The 18,311-nt window shown below is 43.3% G+C and overlaps 1 protein-coding gene across 5 annotated transcripts in view; it reads right to left on the reverse strand.

Annotated features, from left to right (window-relative positions):
• Positions 1-18,311, reverse strand: part of tns2a (tensin 2a) — a 36,073-nt gene that overhangs the window by 5,219 nt on the left and 12,543 nt on the right. For 3 of the 5 annotated variants that reach the window (XM_078798195.1, XM_058085701.2, XM_078798196.1), the window contains exons 2-19: positions 17,425-17,530; positions 17,090-17,127; positions 8,926-8,964; positions 8,443-8,484; positions 6,918-6,967; positions 6,644-6,827; positions 6,335-6,385; positions 6,143-6,265; positions 5,192-5,256; positions 4,788-4,871; positions 4,385-4,497; positions 3,900-3,960; positions 2,699-2,774; positions 2,404-2,533; positions 2,201-2,266; positions 1,914-2,030; positions 310-1,827; positions 67-232 (exon numbers count right to left, since the gene is read on the reverse strand). In XM_078798195.1, the coding sequence (XP_078654321.1) occupies positions 67-232; positions 310-1,827; positions 1,914-2,030; positions 2,201-2,266; positions 2,404-2,533; positions 2,699-2,774; positions 3,900-3,960; positions 4,385-4,497; positions 4,788-4,871; positions 5,192-5,256; positions 6,143-6,265; positions 6,335-6,385; positions 6,644-6,827; positions 6,918-6,967; positions 8,443-8,484; positions 8,926-8,964; positions 17,090-17,127; positions 17,425-17,530 (3,029 nt within the window). Of the gene's footprint in view, positions 1-66; positions 233-309; positions 1,828-1,913; positions 2,031-2,200; positions 2,267-2,403; positions 2,534-2,698; positions 2,775-3,899; positions 3,961-4,384; positions 4,498-4,787; positions 4,872-5,191; positions 5,257-6,142; positions 6,266-6,334; positions 6,386-6,643; positions 6,828-6,917; positions 6,968-8,442; positions 8,485-8,925; positions 8,965-12,235; positions 12,256-17,089; positions 17,128-17,424; positions 17,531-18,311 lie in introns of those variants that run through there. The other 2 variants (XM_058085702.2, XM_078798197.1) reach the window with 2 other exon arrangements.

Consider the following 18,311-nt stretch of genomic DNA (forward strand, 5'->3'; position numbering starts at 1 on the left):
TTACTGTTTTGCATTTCTTTCTACAGTAACAACACTGTGTGTACACAGCTTAAATCCATGAGATACCTTTCCTGTGTGCTTGGAGGACTGCTAGTGTGGACGGGTGTGGATGGTCCAGACATGTCTGACGGGGTGGAAGAAGCACCGTGGCCATCTCTGTGCGCCCTCTTGAAGGAACCGTTGGTGATGTGATCCCTCCAACCCACGCATTCGCCAGAGTTCCGCAGGCCATCTAGAAGAGGAAGTGAACAAACCACAACATTTAGTGGTTTGGCTGCATAAAAGGAATGTTTTGTTTGCGTGTCTCACCAGTGTGTGAGTCAGAGCCGTATGATTGTGGCACGTCTGGATGGTGACGGTGGTAGTTGTGATTATGCTCAGATGACCCGTTGCTATGGCTGCAGGGACCCGTGACGGATGAAGCGGGAGGAAGCGGCGAAGTAGACTCGGACTGGTAGCCTGATGCGTAGCCCCTGCTCTCGGACGGAGACGGCTGGTAAGGCGAGCAGGGACATGCTTGTCGGGGTGTCTGGTAGCCGCTGCTGCTGCTGCTGTACTTGAGGTCTAAGTGGGAATGAGCGTGGGAACGTGACGCCTCAGGATATGCGGGGTGGCACGATGGCAAGGGGTCAAAGGTAAAAGCAGAATGATTGTGACTTTGTGGACCGTAGGAGTTTATGGCATCCCTCCTGTGCCAGTAGTCTGCTTCCCTCTCTCTTTCCCACTGAAGCTCCGCCTCTCTGTCTTGCTCCCAAGGGAGGGACAACTCCCGGCCTCGCCTCTCCCAGTGGATCTCTGAGTTTCCTCGTGCTAACTCTGTTTCCCGGGCTCTTCGTAGGCCCATCTCGCCCTCTCTGTCCCACTGGAAGCCGTCGCCGCGGTCCAGCCTCAAGCTGTGATAGGCCGCCGCGTCTTCTCTTCTTATGCTGCAGTCCCTGCACGGGCAGCCAGGGGGAGACGCACTGTCTAGTAGCATCATGTCATGGTAGGGTGGGTTGCCAGTGGATTTGGGGTGGGAATGGTGGTGATGATGTGAAAGAAGATGATGGTAGGGGCTGTAGTCATCCTCTCGGCAGCAGAGGCGAGCCGGTGCGGACACAGGGTGGTGATGGGGGTGGCCGTGGGGGTCGAGAGGAGGGTAAGGACAGTGGTGACGTGACGAAGGTGCTTCAGAGAAGGAGCGGTGCAGGAAGTGTTGCTGGCTGCTCTGTCGGTCCCACACTAGATCCGGAGGCGGGAGGGAATGGTGTGGATGTGGACTGTAGTGCTGGCAAAGGTCCATGTGTGAGGGGGGAGCAGCTGAGTTGGGGATCGGAGAAGGAGTTGCCCCGTGGTGCCCGTTGGTGCCGGGTGCCCGATCAAGACAATAACCATTCGGCATGAGGAGAGTGCGGTCGCACCCAGGTTCTGCACATCGTTGGGACCGGTATCCATCCCGGCAGGAACAGGACCGACCAAGCCTCGGTGTCCCATTCCGTTCTGAGGGTGAGGAATCGCCATCATCTAAGATGGCGGTCTCTCGCTCTGCATCCCCACTTCCTTCAATGCCTCCGAGAAGGCGCTCAAGTTCCTCTCGCTCTTGTCTGGTTGGAGGTGGTGGACGTATCGGCTCTTCGTGGTGGTCTGGGTGGATGAATGATTGGTTGAAAGGGCTGGAATGGGCGGAGAGAGCGGAGTCGGAACGTTGAGGAAGAAAACGGTCAGGTTGATCATCCTCTCGAGGGCTGCTGCCATTGGTTGAAGAGAGAGAACCAGAACTTGGACCCCGGCGCTTCTTTATCTGAGCGTAGAGACTCCCATCCAGGGGGCCTCTTGTGTGGGCGATATCTGTGACGTAAACAGAGATATCGTCATCATGTGATTTCTTTTCTAAGGCATTTTAGAAGCGGAACTGAGACATGGTGACATATTACCGTCAAGACTGTCCTGGTATCTCTGGTTGAAGTTCTCGTAAGAATCCCAGCGAACTACTGGGTCCGCGGTGTTGTAATCCACCGTGACAGCCGGGTCGTTTTTGTGGTACTCGCGACCTGTGGAGAGACAAAACATGCGTGTGTGTTCTCCAGGTTTCCTCCGACATTCCAAAAACATGCTAGGTTAATTGGCGACTCCAAATTGTCCATAGGTATGAATGTGAGTGTGAATGGTTGTTTGTCTATATGTGCCCTGTGATTGGCTTTTAATTGGTTTGTAAACCAACCTTTGATCTTCTCAGGTCCAGTGGAAAAGACAAACTCCACTGTGGCGTCAGATGGAAAACGCTCATCTTGGGGAAAAAAAAAAAACAGGAAACCCATTAGTACATGCTAAGATACACCTATATAAGCAGTATGTGAAGTAATACTGTGGTTCATAGTACAATATTTTAATTAAACACATGTTCGTAATAATTAGTAAATATACCCGTGCAAGCACCATCTAGTTCCCCTTTGCCAAACCATAGCTGAGCTCCATGAATTGTGCAGGTGTGGAACTGCAGCCTGAACACATCGTCCCTGTCAGCAGTCTGGGCCCGCCTGTGGTAGCACTTGACCTGCAGGGGGCAGCAGAGAGCGGAATAATGTGAGAAAATAAAACACACATCAGTGCTTTATACACCGGCATTGGCGTGGCTCCACAGATTTGGCCTTTCCAGTTCATTTGTTTCAGATAAAGTCACGATATCATTTGGGCTGCTCTGTCATTTCCTGTCACTCACCATGATGTCACCTTTAAGTAGCAGCGCTGGCTCGATGGTCACGCAAAGTCGCCTTCCTCCACTTCCTTGTAGGTCACTGTAGACCAAACAGAGAGCACAAACAAATCAGATGACTACAGATACAAGATAGACTAACGACAGAAGGTTTTATTTGTATACTAGTATAGCACCGATGATCTGGGTTTTGGCATTATTTTGACCTTAACCCTTAGATGCATAAGTGGTCAGATTGTTTTCTTGAAAATTTTTCATCATTTCATATTTCAGGTATTCCTCCAAAAACATTTTTAACTTACTTTTTATACATTTTAAGAATTTTTTGTTTTTGTGTTACTACTCCAACCTTCCATAAGTGGGTCAAAAATGACCCGGTCAGGTTGTTTTCTTGAAATATCTTCGTAATTAAATTTTTTAAAATCATTTCATATTCCAGGTATTCCTCAAAAAATATGTTTTTGCTATCATACCATTCACATTTTTAACTTACCTTTTATAAATTTTAAGAAATTTTTGTTTTTGCGTTACGCATGCATTTTCTATGGAATCCAATAGGAACCTTTGATTCTTATCAACTCTGGCTGTCAGGAATAAATTAACTGTAGACCACACGTGTCACCCCTCAGGAAGATTATTTTACACATAAAGTGCTAATACAACAAGTATTATCTTCATATATAATATTGTGTATGTGTCTTTCATGCTAACAGTCATGTTATCAACAAATTAGCCTACTTTATAACTAGCTGACATTACTATACATTACTATATGTATTGTTGGGCATTACTCTTTTGTTTCCTCATGCATGCCTTAGCTGCTAGATACACAGCTGAAATGGTCCTACAGATGCTGGATGAAATCATTCTTGTGTGGTCCTGAATATAATACTAAATATCATACAAGTGATTATTCCTAACCAAAATGGCAAAATTGGCATAAAAACACATTTATTTCTAGTATGGGTCATTTTTGACCCGCTTATGGAAGAGTGTAGGGTCCAGTCACTCATGCATCTATAGGGTTAATGAAACATGGAAAGGTAGCGATTGCCATTACAAACAAGAGTGGGACACTCGTTACTAGGCAGAAATTGGGATAACCAACACAGAAAGCGTTCTAGTTCTTCCAGAATCTGCACCTATCCAGCTGCTCTGTACAATGCAAACCATGCAGACCACGGTTGATAAGTCACAAAAGACTCACTATATGCCTGACGTGTAGACCAACTGCATGGACTGGTAGATCTTCAGGAAAGGGTAGTAACCTGTAGAGACAGAAGGAGTATTCATCATCATCAACAATCATCATGAAGTTGGATGCAGGAATGTGCTGACTGCCATCCTTCTATCCTGATGGAGTCTATCATCAGATTAAAGATAAATACACTGTTTGTGTGGGTGGGAGCACTGAATGTGACCAGCTGATGACATTCTAGAAGGTTAACATTGCTGGGATTCATCAGCGTCAGGATACACCAGGGATGAACCGTTCTACAACCGGGATGAAAAGACTACCAAAATATTGTACTCAAGTGAAAGTACACCTAATTACCGCACAAAATGTGTTCAAAATGTCTTGTCAATATGAATACTTCACTTTCACAGGACAACCAATGAAGTTCTGATTGATTCATTCATTGATAAAGGGATGTTTCGCAATACTTTTGGCACATGAACAAGAAAACCAACCTCTTTCTCCTTGGAAGTTAGGCAGGGATGGAATGAGAACCTGGTGGAGGAAGAGGGGGCTGCTATTCATCTTGATAGCTCCGGACAAAAGACCCCCAAAGTAATAGATATACCTAAGAAAGAATCGTGATAAATAAAACTGAAAACTGAAAATATCTTTGTCAGTAAATTATATTCATATTTTTCAGTTCCACTTTGCAACTGTAGAGGAAGCCATTGAGCACAAACTACTCCATGTTACTTCCTCATTAATCTCATTAGAAATGTACAATACAAGTAGTTCACTATGTGATAGATGACTATAAAAAAAGCTGACGGATGTGGGCATGACGCACCCGAACCCACCCCCCCTTCCTGTTTGATCCCCTGACCCTCCACCTTCTGAGCACGCTGTGACCTCTACCTGTTTTGTGATGGCTGGAGGGAAGAGGCCACCTTATCTTCACAGAATTTCCTCATGGCCAGAGTACTGAGAGCCTGGTCCGCCCTGCACACACACACACACACACACACACACACACACACATTGAGGGGCTTTCAGCAGATAATTTCCATGAGTTCCACACTAGACTCTCTCCATGCCAGGAATGACATGGAGAGGATACAGCTGGCATCGGCTACAGGATTCCAGTGTTACTGTGCAAAATCCACAGGGTTTAATTCATCAAACGCCTTCGTTCTATGAAGTTCCAAAGGAAATGGTTGCAGCACCTTTTTGTACACCAGTATTGTCATTTTGTGATGGACAAAACTGCTAAACTAAAATATTGATCAATATTAATGTCTTCGTGTTTTGTGCACACTCACCCTGCTGAGATCTTGCTGTAGTGCATGTAGGCTGCGATGATAACTCCTGTTTTGCCTTTGTTACCCTGCAAATAGTAGAAAAGGTATTACGGTAAGCCCTAATATATACAGTATATACTATATACCAAAGGTCTCAAACACGCGGCCCGCGGGCCAAATGTGGCCCGCAGGACACTAGTTTGAGGCCCCCGCCTTGATATGAAAGTTTAATGTTAGTGCGGCCCGCACAAGTTTGATATGGATGCTGTATGGTATCATGTACCCAGAAAAAAATATTACATTTGATTAATGTTCATGTTAAAGGTTAAATAACTGTTAATAGTTATCCTCCCTATCCGTGTGGAAGTGGTAAGTTTTTGGCTATTTAAGTTTAAAGAAAATAACTTGAAGGCTACCGTTTAGGTCGCTAGCTCTCTAGTTTGGAGTTAGCATGTGTCTCAAGACCCTGCAGTTGCGCAATATGTTGTAAATAAAAAGAGTATAAATGTGACTATAGTCGTGTTTTGTCATGTCTACAGGGCTCTAATAATTATTTGTTAATTTTAATCTGAAAAAAATAATTTGTCTACCCACCAACTATGTGGTTTCTTAAGTTTTTATTATTTGCCGTTTTATTAATATTATTATATTTATTCATTTTAAAATAAAAAGTAAGATATTTGAGAACAGTGGAATGTTTTATCAGAGCTTTTCTTGTAGGAAATTGGAACCAAAGCGAAGTTTTTAAATTTTTTTTGTTTTTAATACATGCGTTTTTTGTTTTTTTGGAAAACCTGATGCGGCCCAGTCTCACCCAGACCCTAGCTCCAGTGGCCCCCAAGTAAATTGAGTTTGAGACCCCTGCTATATACACATATGTATCAATTCTCCAACAATATTCCCATACATCTGCTCGATTACAACTCTGGGAAAACCTCCTTTTGAAAAAAAAAAAAGCCCCTGAACTCTGACCTTGCAGTGCAGGACCACCACGTGCTGTGGGTCAGAGGTCAGCCACGTCTCTATTGCCTTGCATATGGCGCAGATCTTATCCAGAGGCGGGGCGTGGAGGTCTGGCCAGCCAAAGTCGTGGACCTGATGTTGGAGTGTGTGATTTGGAGGAGATAAAATAAGGAATCAACAAGAAATACAAGAAGTGCGTACCTTTGGATTTAGTTGACTCATATCATGGCGCCTTTCGGAAAGATTGAGGAGCTGAAACACACAGAAAATATGTCGGTCAATGAAAACTGATGAATATTATCTTTAAAAAAGCTTAATATTATATGAGATGTTATCCATCCAGACATTTTTATAGCGGTTGTCCTCATTTAGGCCACAAAGGAGCTGGAGTGTATCCCAGCTGACCTTTGAGAGGCCGTCAATCTCATGAATGCACACTCATAATCACACCTGTAGACTATTTGGAGCCTAACATGCATCTTTTTTGGGGGTGTTCATCATCGTCCTCACCAAAAACTTGTCCTGATGCTTGGACTTCAGCATGGCGGCCACCTCTTTCAGATTGAGTCGGTACCTCTGTTCTTCCAGCTTCGGTGGGAAGAAGACAGAGATGATCCTCTCCGTGATGTAGGTGAGGTCGAAGTCATAGTGACGCTCCATCACCCGCTCCATCACACGGTCCACGCTGAAGCTCCTACACCAGGAAAAGATGGTGAAAAAAAAAAGCTATGCCTCTTTCAATCATAATGAAGGAAATGCAATGAATGAATGAGATGATATTTACCTGGGCAGGGTGTTTCTCTGCTTGGTGTACGTCAAAGATTTGGTAGAGCCCTGTATAGAATACACAATTGAGTTGTGGACTCCTATAGAGCAGCTCCACACAATAAAAACAGTTTTTTTGAAAAAACTGAAAACTGTCTAGATCTTCCAGAATCTGAATTTTTCCTTGGATTTGTGCTTCCTGACAAAAAGGTTTGTTTTAATTTATTCCACCCACGGCACGCCTCCGGGCACGCCCACTCACACGCCCAAAGTGCTTCCTAACTACGAACAAACCTCATTTTATAGGAGTTGATAATAAATGAAAAAAGTCTTTGGGGAGCTAACGGGGAGCACAAACAAATGCTGATGCTCAGATGCTCCTCCAACCTCGCCTGTCCGAGGAGGAGCACTCATTGTCGCACACACTTTGCTCTAAAAACTTCTACCTAAGCTTGCCTCGTGAACAGAGAAGCATAGCTTGGGGGAGGGCAGAGAATGTATCCCGCCTACAGCCACGCCCATAAGGAAGCCTGCTCCTCTGTGACATCACAAAGGAACAATTTTGCAACGCCCTCTGAAATAAATGAAAAAAGTCTTTGGAGAGCTAACTGAGAATTGTTTCAGAGCTCATGAGCTACAGGCTAGAGACCCCTGACTTACCGAAGGCACTGCTGGTGCTCCTCCAACCTCGCCTGCCCAAGGAGGAGCACTCATTGTCGCACACACTTTGTCAGAAGCAATGCTCCAATAACTTCTACCTTAGCTTGCCTCATAAACAGAGAAGCATAGCTTGGGGGAGGGCAGAGAATGTATCCCGCCTCCAGCCACGCCCATAAGGATGAACGCTCCTCTGTGACATCACAAAGGAACAATTTTGCAACGCCCTCTGAAACCGAGCCTTTAAGCCATCTCAAATTCTAAATTTAAAGCATTTAAACGAATCACTGCAAAACTTTGTACACAACTTTAGGGGACCGACAAGCACATGTGTGTAAAATTTGACAAAGATTGGTTGAAAAACAGTTGAGTGGTTAGCGCGCAGACCTCACAGCTAGGAGGATCAGGGTTCAATTCCACTCTTGGCCATCTCTGTGTGGAGTTTGCATGTTCTCCTCACGCATGCGTGGGTTTTCTCCGGGTACTCCGGTTTCCTCCCACATTCCAAAAACATGCTAGGTTAATTGGCGACTCCAAATTGTCCATAGGTATGAATGTGAGTGTGAATGGTTGTTTGTCTATATGTGCCCTGTGATTGGCTGGCGACCAGTCCAGGGTGTACCCCGCCTCTTGCCCGAAGACAGCTGGGATAGGCTCCAGCACTTCCGCGACCCTCGTGAGGAAAAAGCGGTAGAAAATGAATAAATGGTTGAAAAACATGGCAACCATGAAGCACCATGTCTTTGAAAGCAAGTAACTAAGCAAATAACCACCTATGAATCATTGACTATTTTCCTAATAATAATATATCTTTGAGGGTGTCTACAACTTGAGCTACAGCACCCCATGTCAAGCTGTATACAAGGGTACAAGGCGTCCATGCTCACCAAGTGTTGGGCATTTCGAGATGGAGCGGTCCCTCTTCGCTGCTGAAAGCAAACAAGCAAAGATGTCAGCAAAAAGAGAGAATATGACCGGAAAGGAGAGGGGGTGTTTGAGGTTAAACAAGGGGTGAAAAAGAGGAGAAAGGGCCAGGAAGGCAAAAGGAGGGGGTGTAGGAAGGAAAGAAACATTAATTAAGCAAACAGACTATCTAATGGATAAACAGTACTACTTCCTACAGCGACTTCAACATTTCTTTTCACAACAGGAATCCTGCAGGGCTGCAGAAATCCAACAGAGCTCAAGCTGGATTGGCTGAGGGATCGGCTTCCCAGAAGGAATTCAGTGTAGGGTTTGTGGGGGGGTGGAAGAAAACCATTCAGTGGTTTTTGGAAAACCATATCTTATAGCTTGCTATGAGGGAAATCCAAATATGGATCAAGTCAATGAATGCTTTTGAAGAAAAAACTGAATCAAAAGAGACATACCAGGTCATTGGCAGGAGCTGGGTTACATGCTGTGGTCACCTAAAACACACAAGGGAAGCCGCATGTGAATACCAGACAAACTTATACCCTTTTTTTACTGAGGACAGTGCAATTATTCAATGCTCAAACAGCTTGGGACGGACCACTGGTTTAAGCGGTAATGATGGCTACTAAGTGAGAACACAACACAAAAACACAGCTGATGCTTCCTGTTTGGAAAATGTAAAGCTGGAGTAGGCACGTGTGACGTGTTAATGGCTACACATCAATGAACTGTTTCCAAACAGCTGTCTTAACCACGAAGGTGGCTTATGTAACAGAACACGTGATCAAGGCTGTTTTTGGACTGTTTATTTGGACACAGGAAAAGGCTAAGGGTTTGTGTATATCTAATTGTGCTTACAAAGGAAGTCGCACAGGCCCTGAACCCGGGGGTGTGTCCCCACCTCCTCAACCCCCCAAACACACACACACACACACACACACAACACAAGCAGTCTCTCCGTTGTTTGCATGTTAACACCAGGCATCAACAGGAAGACACAGAGCCAGATAACGAGTTAAATCCAGACACAAACCTTGGTGAGATTGTCAAAATGCCCTCTCTGTCTATGACTCAGTCAAAGAATTGATGGTTTTATATCTCCACTGGGAAATTAATCTCTGTTTTTGTTCCATGTTGCAGATCCTCTATGGTTTACTCATTCCCCGTCTGAACCCAGATTCTGACTATATGACTGAGGTTTGGCTCTGATGTATCTTTATCCCCGCTCCCTGGATCAGGTCTATTTCTTTTACAAGCATGAGAACCATCCAAAAAAATCTTGAAGTCTGTTTACGAGTCTGCAGCAGCATATGAAAGTCATTTGCTGGGATACAGTGTGCTCCGGGATCTTGCTTCTGTCACCCAGCAGCTTCGCTGGCATTCAACCCCTGACTCTCTTTGACAGGAAATGTATTATTGAATTTCATTGTATTGTATTGAAATGTATTATTATTTAAATTATTTGCGCAATTTACTGTTTATGCTGAACATTGTTGTTCATATTTGATGTCATTATATGCGCAATTTACTGTTTATGCTGTACATTGTTGTTCATATTTGATGTCATCTATTCATTCACCGCATTATTATTATTATTATTATTATTTATTTTTATAAACAGTTACCATGGTACCCATTATGTCATTGTATGGTCATATGACCTCGTACTTTGGTACAAGGTGCATTATTTAAGAAAAAAAAACTGTATTATGGAAAGCAGGAAGTGAACAAATGTAACAGTTACTGATTGTAAAAGTACCAGATGGAGGGGTAGGATTTAATAAGCTTTGCTTCTTCCTACTCCTTTTGGACATGAGGAACTGTGAACTGATTATGTGATGCATTCAATTGTAATCTGATGCATGTTCAAATGAAATAAAACCATTACCATTACCATTATACGGGAGCCAGGCAATGACATTTCGTTGTCAATTTCACTGCTGTGTTATCCTTTATTATGACAATAAAGGAAGTCTATGTCTATATGTCTTTATTATTTTTCTCTTCTCTCTATTATCGCTTTGTAAAAAGGCGCAGCTATGCTCAAATCCTCAGCTAATAACAAACAAACGAGCATCTTGTTAAGTCTTTGTCGCAAAATCGAGTGCTAGGTATCCTGTCTTCCATCTGTGAATGACGATTAGCGACGTCATTTGTTGACAAGATGTATTCGACCATCCATTTGCACCATTTCCTCTTATTCCTATTTGTCGTCTTGTCTTTTAAAAATCCCTTCTGTTGCAAGTTCCTTCAGTCGTCACCTTTTCCCTTCCCTCTAATTAGTGTCTTTTCACATACTCCGGCCCCCCGAGATTCACCGTCCACAACTGGCATTCCAGACATCCCTCTGAATCATGTACACATCCAGTCATTATAACATTCGTTGGAATAGTTGCAGCTTCTTACAAGACAAAAACATTTCTCCTTCCTCAGCCCGGCCTGGAGGGAGTCCACATGGATATGGTTCAAGATGTTTCAAGTTTCTAGTTGTTATGACTACGGCTATCCAATGCATACCCCTGCAGCATGAATAGGGCTACACTTGGGTGGAGATTTACCAGTGTTACCCTCGATTCACCTTTTGTACCGCCTTTTTGGAGAGAGCCAAAAACTCTAATCTTCCTCTCCCTGGGTGCCCCGGTGAAAGGGCCGGCAAGTGGGTGGCTGCGAAACCACAACAAAAACACCACACCGGATTCCAGCTCCTCCAGCCAATGCTTACGCAGAAACTTCCTGCCGGCAGACCTCCGCCCATGTCTTTGTACGCCTCAATCATAGTTTGAGTAGTGAACTGAGGTTATACTTTGTTCAAATTGCTAATTTCTTATCACTTTATTCTGTGCCTGACTTTTTTCCGACATCTTTCCCTCCCTACACTTTTCCTCTTTTCTCAGCCCCTCCCAATCACCTTCCTGGAGTCCAATACTTCCTCCTTTTTCCTCGAATCGGTACTGGACAAAAAAACCCTCACTGTTTTTTTCCTCTAGCGTTTCAGCTTTAGGTCCACGTCCCTCAGATTGGCTGACTCATGTCCATATAAAATACACTGTCGCCAGCGCACAAAAAACTCTTATAGGATTTATGATGATGGGCGACATTTTCCTTTAAGCGGCCACTGTTTTGTAATTAAAACACGGTGGCCTGGGACTTAAGTTCTGTGCAGACACCACAGATTGTCTGCACTTTGTAAAGGCGGTGCCCTCACGTCCGGCTTCTGATCTCCACGGCATCAGCGGTGCCCCTGACAAAGTGTGTCCGACAATGAGTGCTCTTCCTTAGGCAGGTGAGGTGGATGCAGCGTCCTCGCCTCCCAGTTCTCCATCTGTGCCGACGTTGCCAGTCTTTAAGTAGCTCTCCAAAGGTTTCATTCATTTATTATTAACTCCTATACCGACAAAATTAGAAAGCAGCAGTCCGGAAGTAGTCCGGAGTGTGACCAATCACATCGGAGTGGGTGTTTCACTGAGGCTCCATCCATGGGTAGTATATATATTAACACATACTGTTTTGGAAATCCAAAGAAATACAGCTGGGATAGGTGCAGATTCTGGAAGATCTAGAAAGCTTTCTGTTGTGTGTAGCTCTACAGGAGTAGATACAAAAGAGCCTAAAATGAGCATAAGAAATCCCCTTTAAGATTATTATACTGTCAGAATCTCATACAGGCCCATGCCTCACAGTGATTACTATGATTATAATGACCACCAGAATTTAGCATCCAGTGATATTCACTTTGCCATGCACTCAAATTCTGTCTACCATTACCCTTTCTTCGGCCCCGTGTCCTCTCCTCTCTCTCTCTCTCTCTCCATTTGTTTTCCTCCTTCCTGCTCCTCCTCCTCCTCCTCTTCTTCTTCTTCACAAGTTCTTTGATCCATCAAATCCAGATGGAGCATAGCTAATGGATACTATGCACTGGTCTTTCCTCTCAGTGCACGCTTCAAGAGTAAAGTGGAATGGCAAAGTGGTGACGTAATGGTATGCTATGTTTGCGGTGTGTCAGACTATTTTTTAGTACACACGCACGTCAGTATTAAACATCAGGTGTGGGATGATTTGAAACACGAACATGAACACATATTTCTTTACCTAACACTTACAATACTGTCATTGGGATACACCTATTCTGACTATAAAGCACTGTAAAAAAAACACTATATACATGCTGTGATCATGAAATAACACATACACTGATGATAACATGTAATGGTTGCAGTATCTCAACATAGTTTGATGATTTAAAACTTATTTTCTAAAATTCCTGTTGCATTAAACGAAGTAAGATTTCAGTTACCACTCCAGCAAATTAGTCCCCAACCGGTCCCCATCACAGTCCTTGCTTTGATGGGCCCGCCTTAGGCCTAATAGCCTCCCCATTCCTTCAACTCCTCGGGGAAGGCCAATCAAAGCACACTGATGAAAGCTGCACCAAATCAGCAGTGAGAGCCCAGGCTGGCCGTGACCACCCGCGGGCTTTCATCAACGGCATCATCATGACAAGGGGAAGGAACAGATGTGACAGCAGACATGACAGACCACAGACACTGCAGATGTAACCTAACGCAGTTACAAGAGATTATCCAGATGACGCACAAACTGGCTCACTGGCGGTTGCCATCTTTGCCACATGCAAGACCAGTAGTAGACAATGAAGGTATTTGCTAAATTTTGCTAGCTAAAGATAAAAGCTAAAACACATTGTCTCACAAATACAGACAAAAGATACTTATACACGCACCCACACAAAAAAGGACTAACGTGACAACTGACAGTTAAGGTGGAAACATCGGGTACGCATATGACAGCTAGATTTGCTTTGATGCCCCTGCAAACAAAGGAAAAGATGCCTTGATGCCCCTGCGAATAAACGAAAGCAGAAACACCATGAAAGAAGCGGTTCAAGCAAGGGCAGTGACGAAAGCTGATTGGTCCAGGACTCCAGCCTCTTACACAATCTTGAGTGTATAGAAGACCGGGTAGGGAAAGGAAGGGTGCTTTTTTGAAGCTGCGCTGTAATAAGACCCGCTTACTTGTAGGCATACAGGGACTGCTGAAAAGCCCGGACTTCTGTATGAGGTATTGTTGTCAGGAATAAATATTCTGGTTCTCATTCTATGATTTGGTTCTTTAAGATTCCCTTATCCTCAATTCGAAACCCACTTAAAGTCCTCAGGGGGAGGATTTCTACAACATTAACGCATCCATTCAACTAACCATTGAATTTTTTAACATTGCTGGGTGCTTGAGCTACAAAAGTCCAGATTTTTTTTTTTACATGAAGTTGTATCTCCATCACCAGTGTTCCGAAATAACAGCCCAATTATCGTTATCTTCTGGTGAAAAACAAAAGGACAACATAACTTCCCTGGCAAAAAGGTCCAAATAGTTTCCAAGACAATGCAAATAATTCCCAGCTGTGCATTCAAGTTAGATGAACCTGATAGTGAAAATAGTTGCTCTCCCATTTGCAGGACTTTATGGCAGCATTCCAAATGACCTGCCCCCCCCCCCCTTTCAAAGTGCACCTCGCATGACTAACAAGCATGTCAAGGTGGACTACTTGAGAAAAGAGCGCCACAGAACAACACAGAAGGACTTCAAGGCCACAGCTAAGCAAAACCAACACCTATGGATGAAGAACTTAGGACCAGGACTTAGAAGAACCCACATTGGTGCTTTTCTACATGCGAAGCCAGCAAACAAAGACTTTTTATCACCGCTCTGCACATGTTTAACTCTTGTTCCCACAGTATCCTTTGGTTACGTTTTGTGGACTGGAAGGCCCGAAACACACTACGAGTCACACGGGTCCCTGAGGTGGAGTTTTAAGGGCCCGAGTGGAATGCAATTCCACATTTCGGAGCTGGGGGTCAGCGCACACGTAAACAGATATACGTCCATATGAGCATGCAGATGGAGGTCTCAAAAACAAGAATGCACACATGTTCCTGCTTGCACATGGGCGTTCATAAGCTGGAAGGCCCCACACACACACACACACACACACACACACACACACACTGATGAGAACACCAGCGTTCCCATACATGCAGCATCACCCTTGGTAAACACGGACTCACAAATACAGATATTTTAAATGAAGAAAAACAAGAAGGCAAGAGCTGGGATCAACAATGTAAGCATTCAAGTTACCAACTTTTGTCAGTCCTCCATCCCTCCCTCCCTCCCTCGACTGCGTCTCTGTTATTGATCCTTCCGATAACAACATTCTGACACCCACGCTTCCCAAAAAGCACCACACACGCTTGTGGCGGCTTGTCTTTATTGTAACTGTATTGTATCATTGCAGTTGTTTCACAAATGATTGCCCATCAACTACAATTTTTCTATTTCTGTGTGTTCTAAAGATATAAAAACAGATAAAAAGAGACAGCTGATTACTGTACGTAATGGGATGCATTAAGTACCGTTTGATTTTATATTAATCTAAGTAATTCAGTCGCTACCAATAAAAGTACCGAAATCGGTACCCATCACTGTATAACACTGCAGACTTGATCTTAAATTAGTTCCTGGTTTATTTCTACACATCCTAACCAGTTTTCTGTAATCTTAAGGCAACAGTTTGGGTCTTCTAATTCAAACACATGGTGAGAATCCTAAACAGAAAACCATACAGTGATTTTCTAATTCATGTATTGTTACAGTCAGGGTGTAACATTCATATATTAATATATGGATGTGGGCTTTTTCATGTAGCTGGAAAAAAAAAGGCTCTGTTTTCAATTACAGTGCTTTTTCGTGCTAAATCCTTACAAATTCACATGCGAACAGGCTGGGAACAAACCCACACACATGGAGTTGGCAAAGTTAGTGGTCATGCACTCAAAAATCTCTTCCAACCTCACACACACACACACACACACACACACATTCTCAAAACATGTCAGCCTATCTTTGCAATTACCAGAGCTGGCTGTGATAACGGTTGTCTCTACCAGCAGAGACCGGCATTAAATCCCTGAAGCCTTACATTTGGATTGTGTTTTTCTAAATGACTCATTGCAATGACTGCAGGAAATTGGGGGTGGGGTGTTTTGTGGGGGGTTCAGGGGTTCAAGTTATGCCACAACTGTACCGTAAAGAATCCCAAGGAGATGGCTTTATAGTCAAAATAGGTGCGTGTCCTGTTATGTGCATTGTTAGCTACCTCATGCAAACTGTTTTCGTCTTTTTAGAATGCACAGAAAAGCCATGCAAACGTGTGTGATATGACCATAATACAAAAATGCATAAGCTTAGACAATGAAGTGATGCGTGTATCCGAGCTCTAAACACGACGCCATCATCACAAAGTGCCTCGTGTTCATCTGTCATGTGTCTTTAGAAGGTACGTTGAGTTGCATTAATGAGGACTTGCAGTAAACTCCAGAGTCACTCAGGCTTCGACTGGAAGATGAAGATGAAGTCGGGCCTGCGGAAACCCCCCCCCCCCCCCCCCCCTTGACTAATTACACAGACGAGCCAGTCAAACTTGTCAAAAGGTTGCATTTCACAAAGTTTAATCCTTCCTTCTCCCACTGTTCCACTCCTACCCCCCCTTCATTGTCTTGTTCCAAACCTCTCTCCACGTCTTTGCCCCTCGGGCCCCCGTGCAGCGGGCCAATTTTCCACTCGGGATCAAGATAAGGAAGGACTCTGTTTCTCTCAGGGAGATAGAAACATGCCCAAAAATACATTTTATAGTTCTTGTATGGATACGAACCAGCTGTTAATGTAGTGGAGTTTGTTTTGGTCAGATGAGAATGCCGTGAAAGATACTGAACGCCGTCGTCAAGGTGATGGTTAGAAACCGATCCAGCATGTACAAGTGATAGACATCCATGTGTCTAAACATTTTAAGTGCAAGACGGGAAATACACTTGCAGCAGCTGTTTAACCACATCCACACTCCTGATAAGTCTTTATCTGCACTAAGTAAATATGAGTACAGTTAGGATTTCACCCTCTTCCTAGGTTCAAGATGGACCCAAAAGGCGCCTCGCCCCCACCACATCCGACACCACTCCCTTCCTCGGCTTCCAGTTGTGATGGATATCGCCCAGCAACATGTAGAACGGCGAAACTTCTGCCTAGTTACAGAAAATCCTGAACTGTTTTGATAGTTATTTTGGCTGAAAAATACTGCAGTCTAAAGATAAAAACATCCAAAACAACAGGTGGTGCTAAATGACTTCTCTCTAAGTGAGTCAGAGCTTTTCTTCCTGTCACTCACACACCTGGACAGATGTAACCACCAACCAGAAACATGATAAGGAGACTTTTCCACATATATTTGACATTTCCCTTGTCTCCTCCAACTTCCATAACTACCAGCCCCTTGTCCACTCCAAGCATGGCTGGCATCCACCCCTCTGCATCCCTCTGTCTATTCATTATAGCATCCCTCCATCAATGAGCCTTTCACACAGGCAGCGCTTTCTGAGGAATGCAACAGGGCGGCTACCACATTAGCACACGTCTGCAGACTTCTACACCCACTGTGTTATATTTTTAACACTTTCACCGTGCAAATAATGCATCAACTGTTACACATCGCCCTATCGAGTCCGAAAACAAACTGGCCAATTTCATATGCATCAATGATGGAGGACTTACCTTGGCCTCGCACTTTCTGTGAGTGGCTATCTTGCATACTATAAGACAGAAAAACACAAAAATTAGCATAATCATACACTTTATATACAGACTTTAGTCCAAGAAAGAAGTTTTGTATTATATTTATATTCTCATTTAGGTAATTTGTACACACACAGAGTACTGTATAACAATAATGGTGGAAGATGGTGCTTTGTACACACAGTATAACTAATCTGCGGAATCTTTATAGTGAGGTCATGCCGTCTCATGATGTTCATGCTCACACTGCAACCACCCCCTCCCACCCCCCGTGATCATGATGCTTATTGATGAACATGAAGTTGCATTCTTACCTCTGCAGAAGTAGCCTATGTTGTCCAAGTTCTGGTGACACACACTGCACTGACGCCTCTTCTTGAAGGTCTTCTCCTTGAAGGCGTGAGGCTCCCCCTTCGCTGCCTGAATACACACAAAAAAATAACAGCAAACTCTTGTCAAAATACTGTAAAAATGTATTAATGTGGAGAAAAATTACCCAAAAAGTGCAGTTGATCTTTAAACAAGAGAGGAGAAATATGATCTCAGGGAAGAACTAAATTTGAAACACTTATATGAAAAGCCATAGCATTTCAGTATGTGGAATCAAACTACGGAATGGATTGAGTAAGGAACTCAAACAATGCACAACGATGAGTGAATTCAAGAAACAATACAAGCAGTTGATGTTTGCTAAATACAAGGATGAAGAGTCTTGAACCAGTCATGATGTGCTATATAGATCACTATATTGACACTTACTATGGTACCCATTATGTCATTGGATGGTCATATCACCTTGTACTTCGGTATGTGAAAATAAAATAAAATAAAATAAAATAAAATAAAATAAAATAAAATAAAATAAAATAAAATAAAATAAAATAAAATAAAATAAAATAAAATAAAATAAAATAAAATAAAATAAATAATATAAAATAAAATAAAATTAAAAAACTATATTAGGAAAGCAGGAAGTGAACAAATGTAAGTTAGTGATTGTAAAAGTACCAGATGTAGAACTGTGAACTGATTATGGGATGCACTCAATTGTAATCTGATGCATGTTCAAATGAAATAAAACCATTACCATTACCAAACGTCTTCATCAACATCTCAATAGGTCTTATTTGGTTACATGAAGGTTATTTTTATTCAATTGTTTTTTTTAAAGTAGTGCCGTCTTCCACAGTCACCCTTGACT

This window comes from Doryrhamphus excisus, linkage group LG17 (assembly GCF_037039965.1).
Source record: "Doryrhamphus excisus strain RoL-2023G ecotype Guam linkage group LG17, RoL_Dexc_Guam_v1.1, whole genome shotgun sequence".
Lineage (NCBI taxonomy): Eukaryota > Metazoa > Chordata > Actinopteri > Syngnathiformes > Syngnathidae > Doryrhamphus > Doryrhamphus excisus.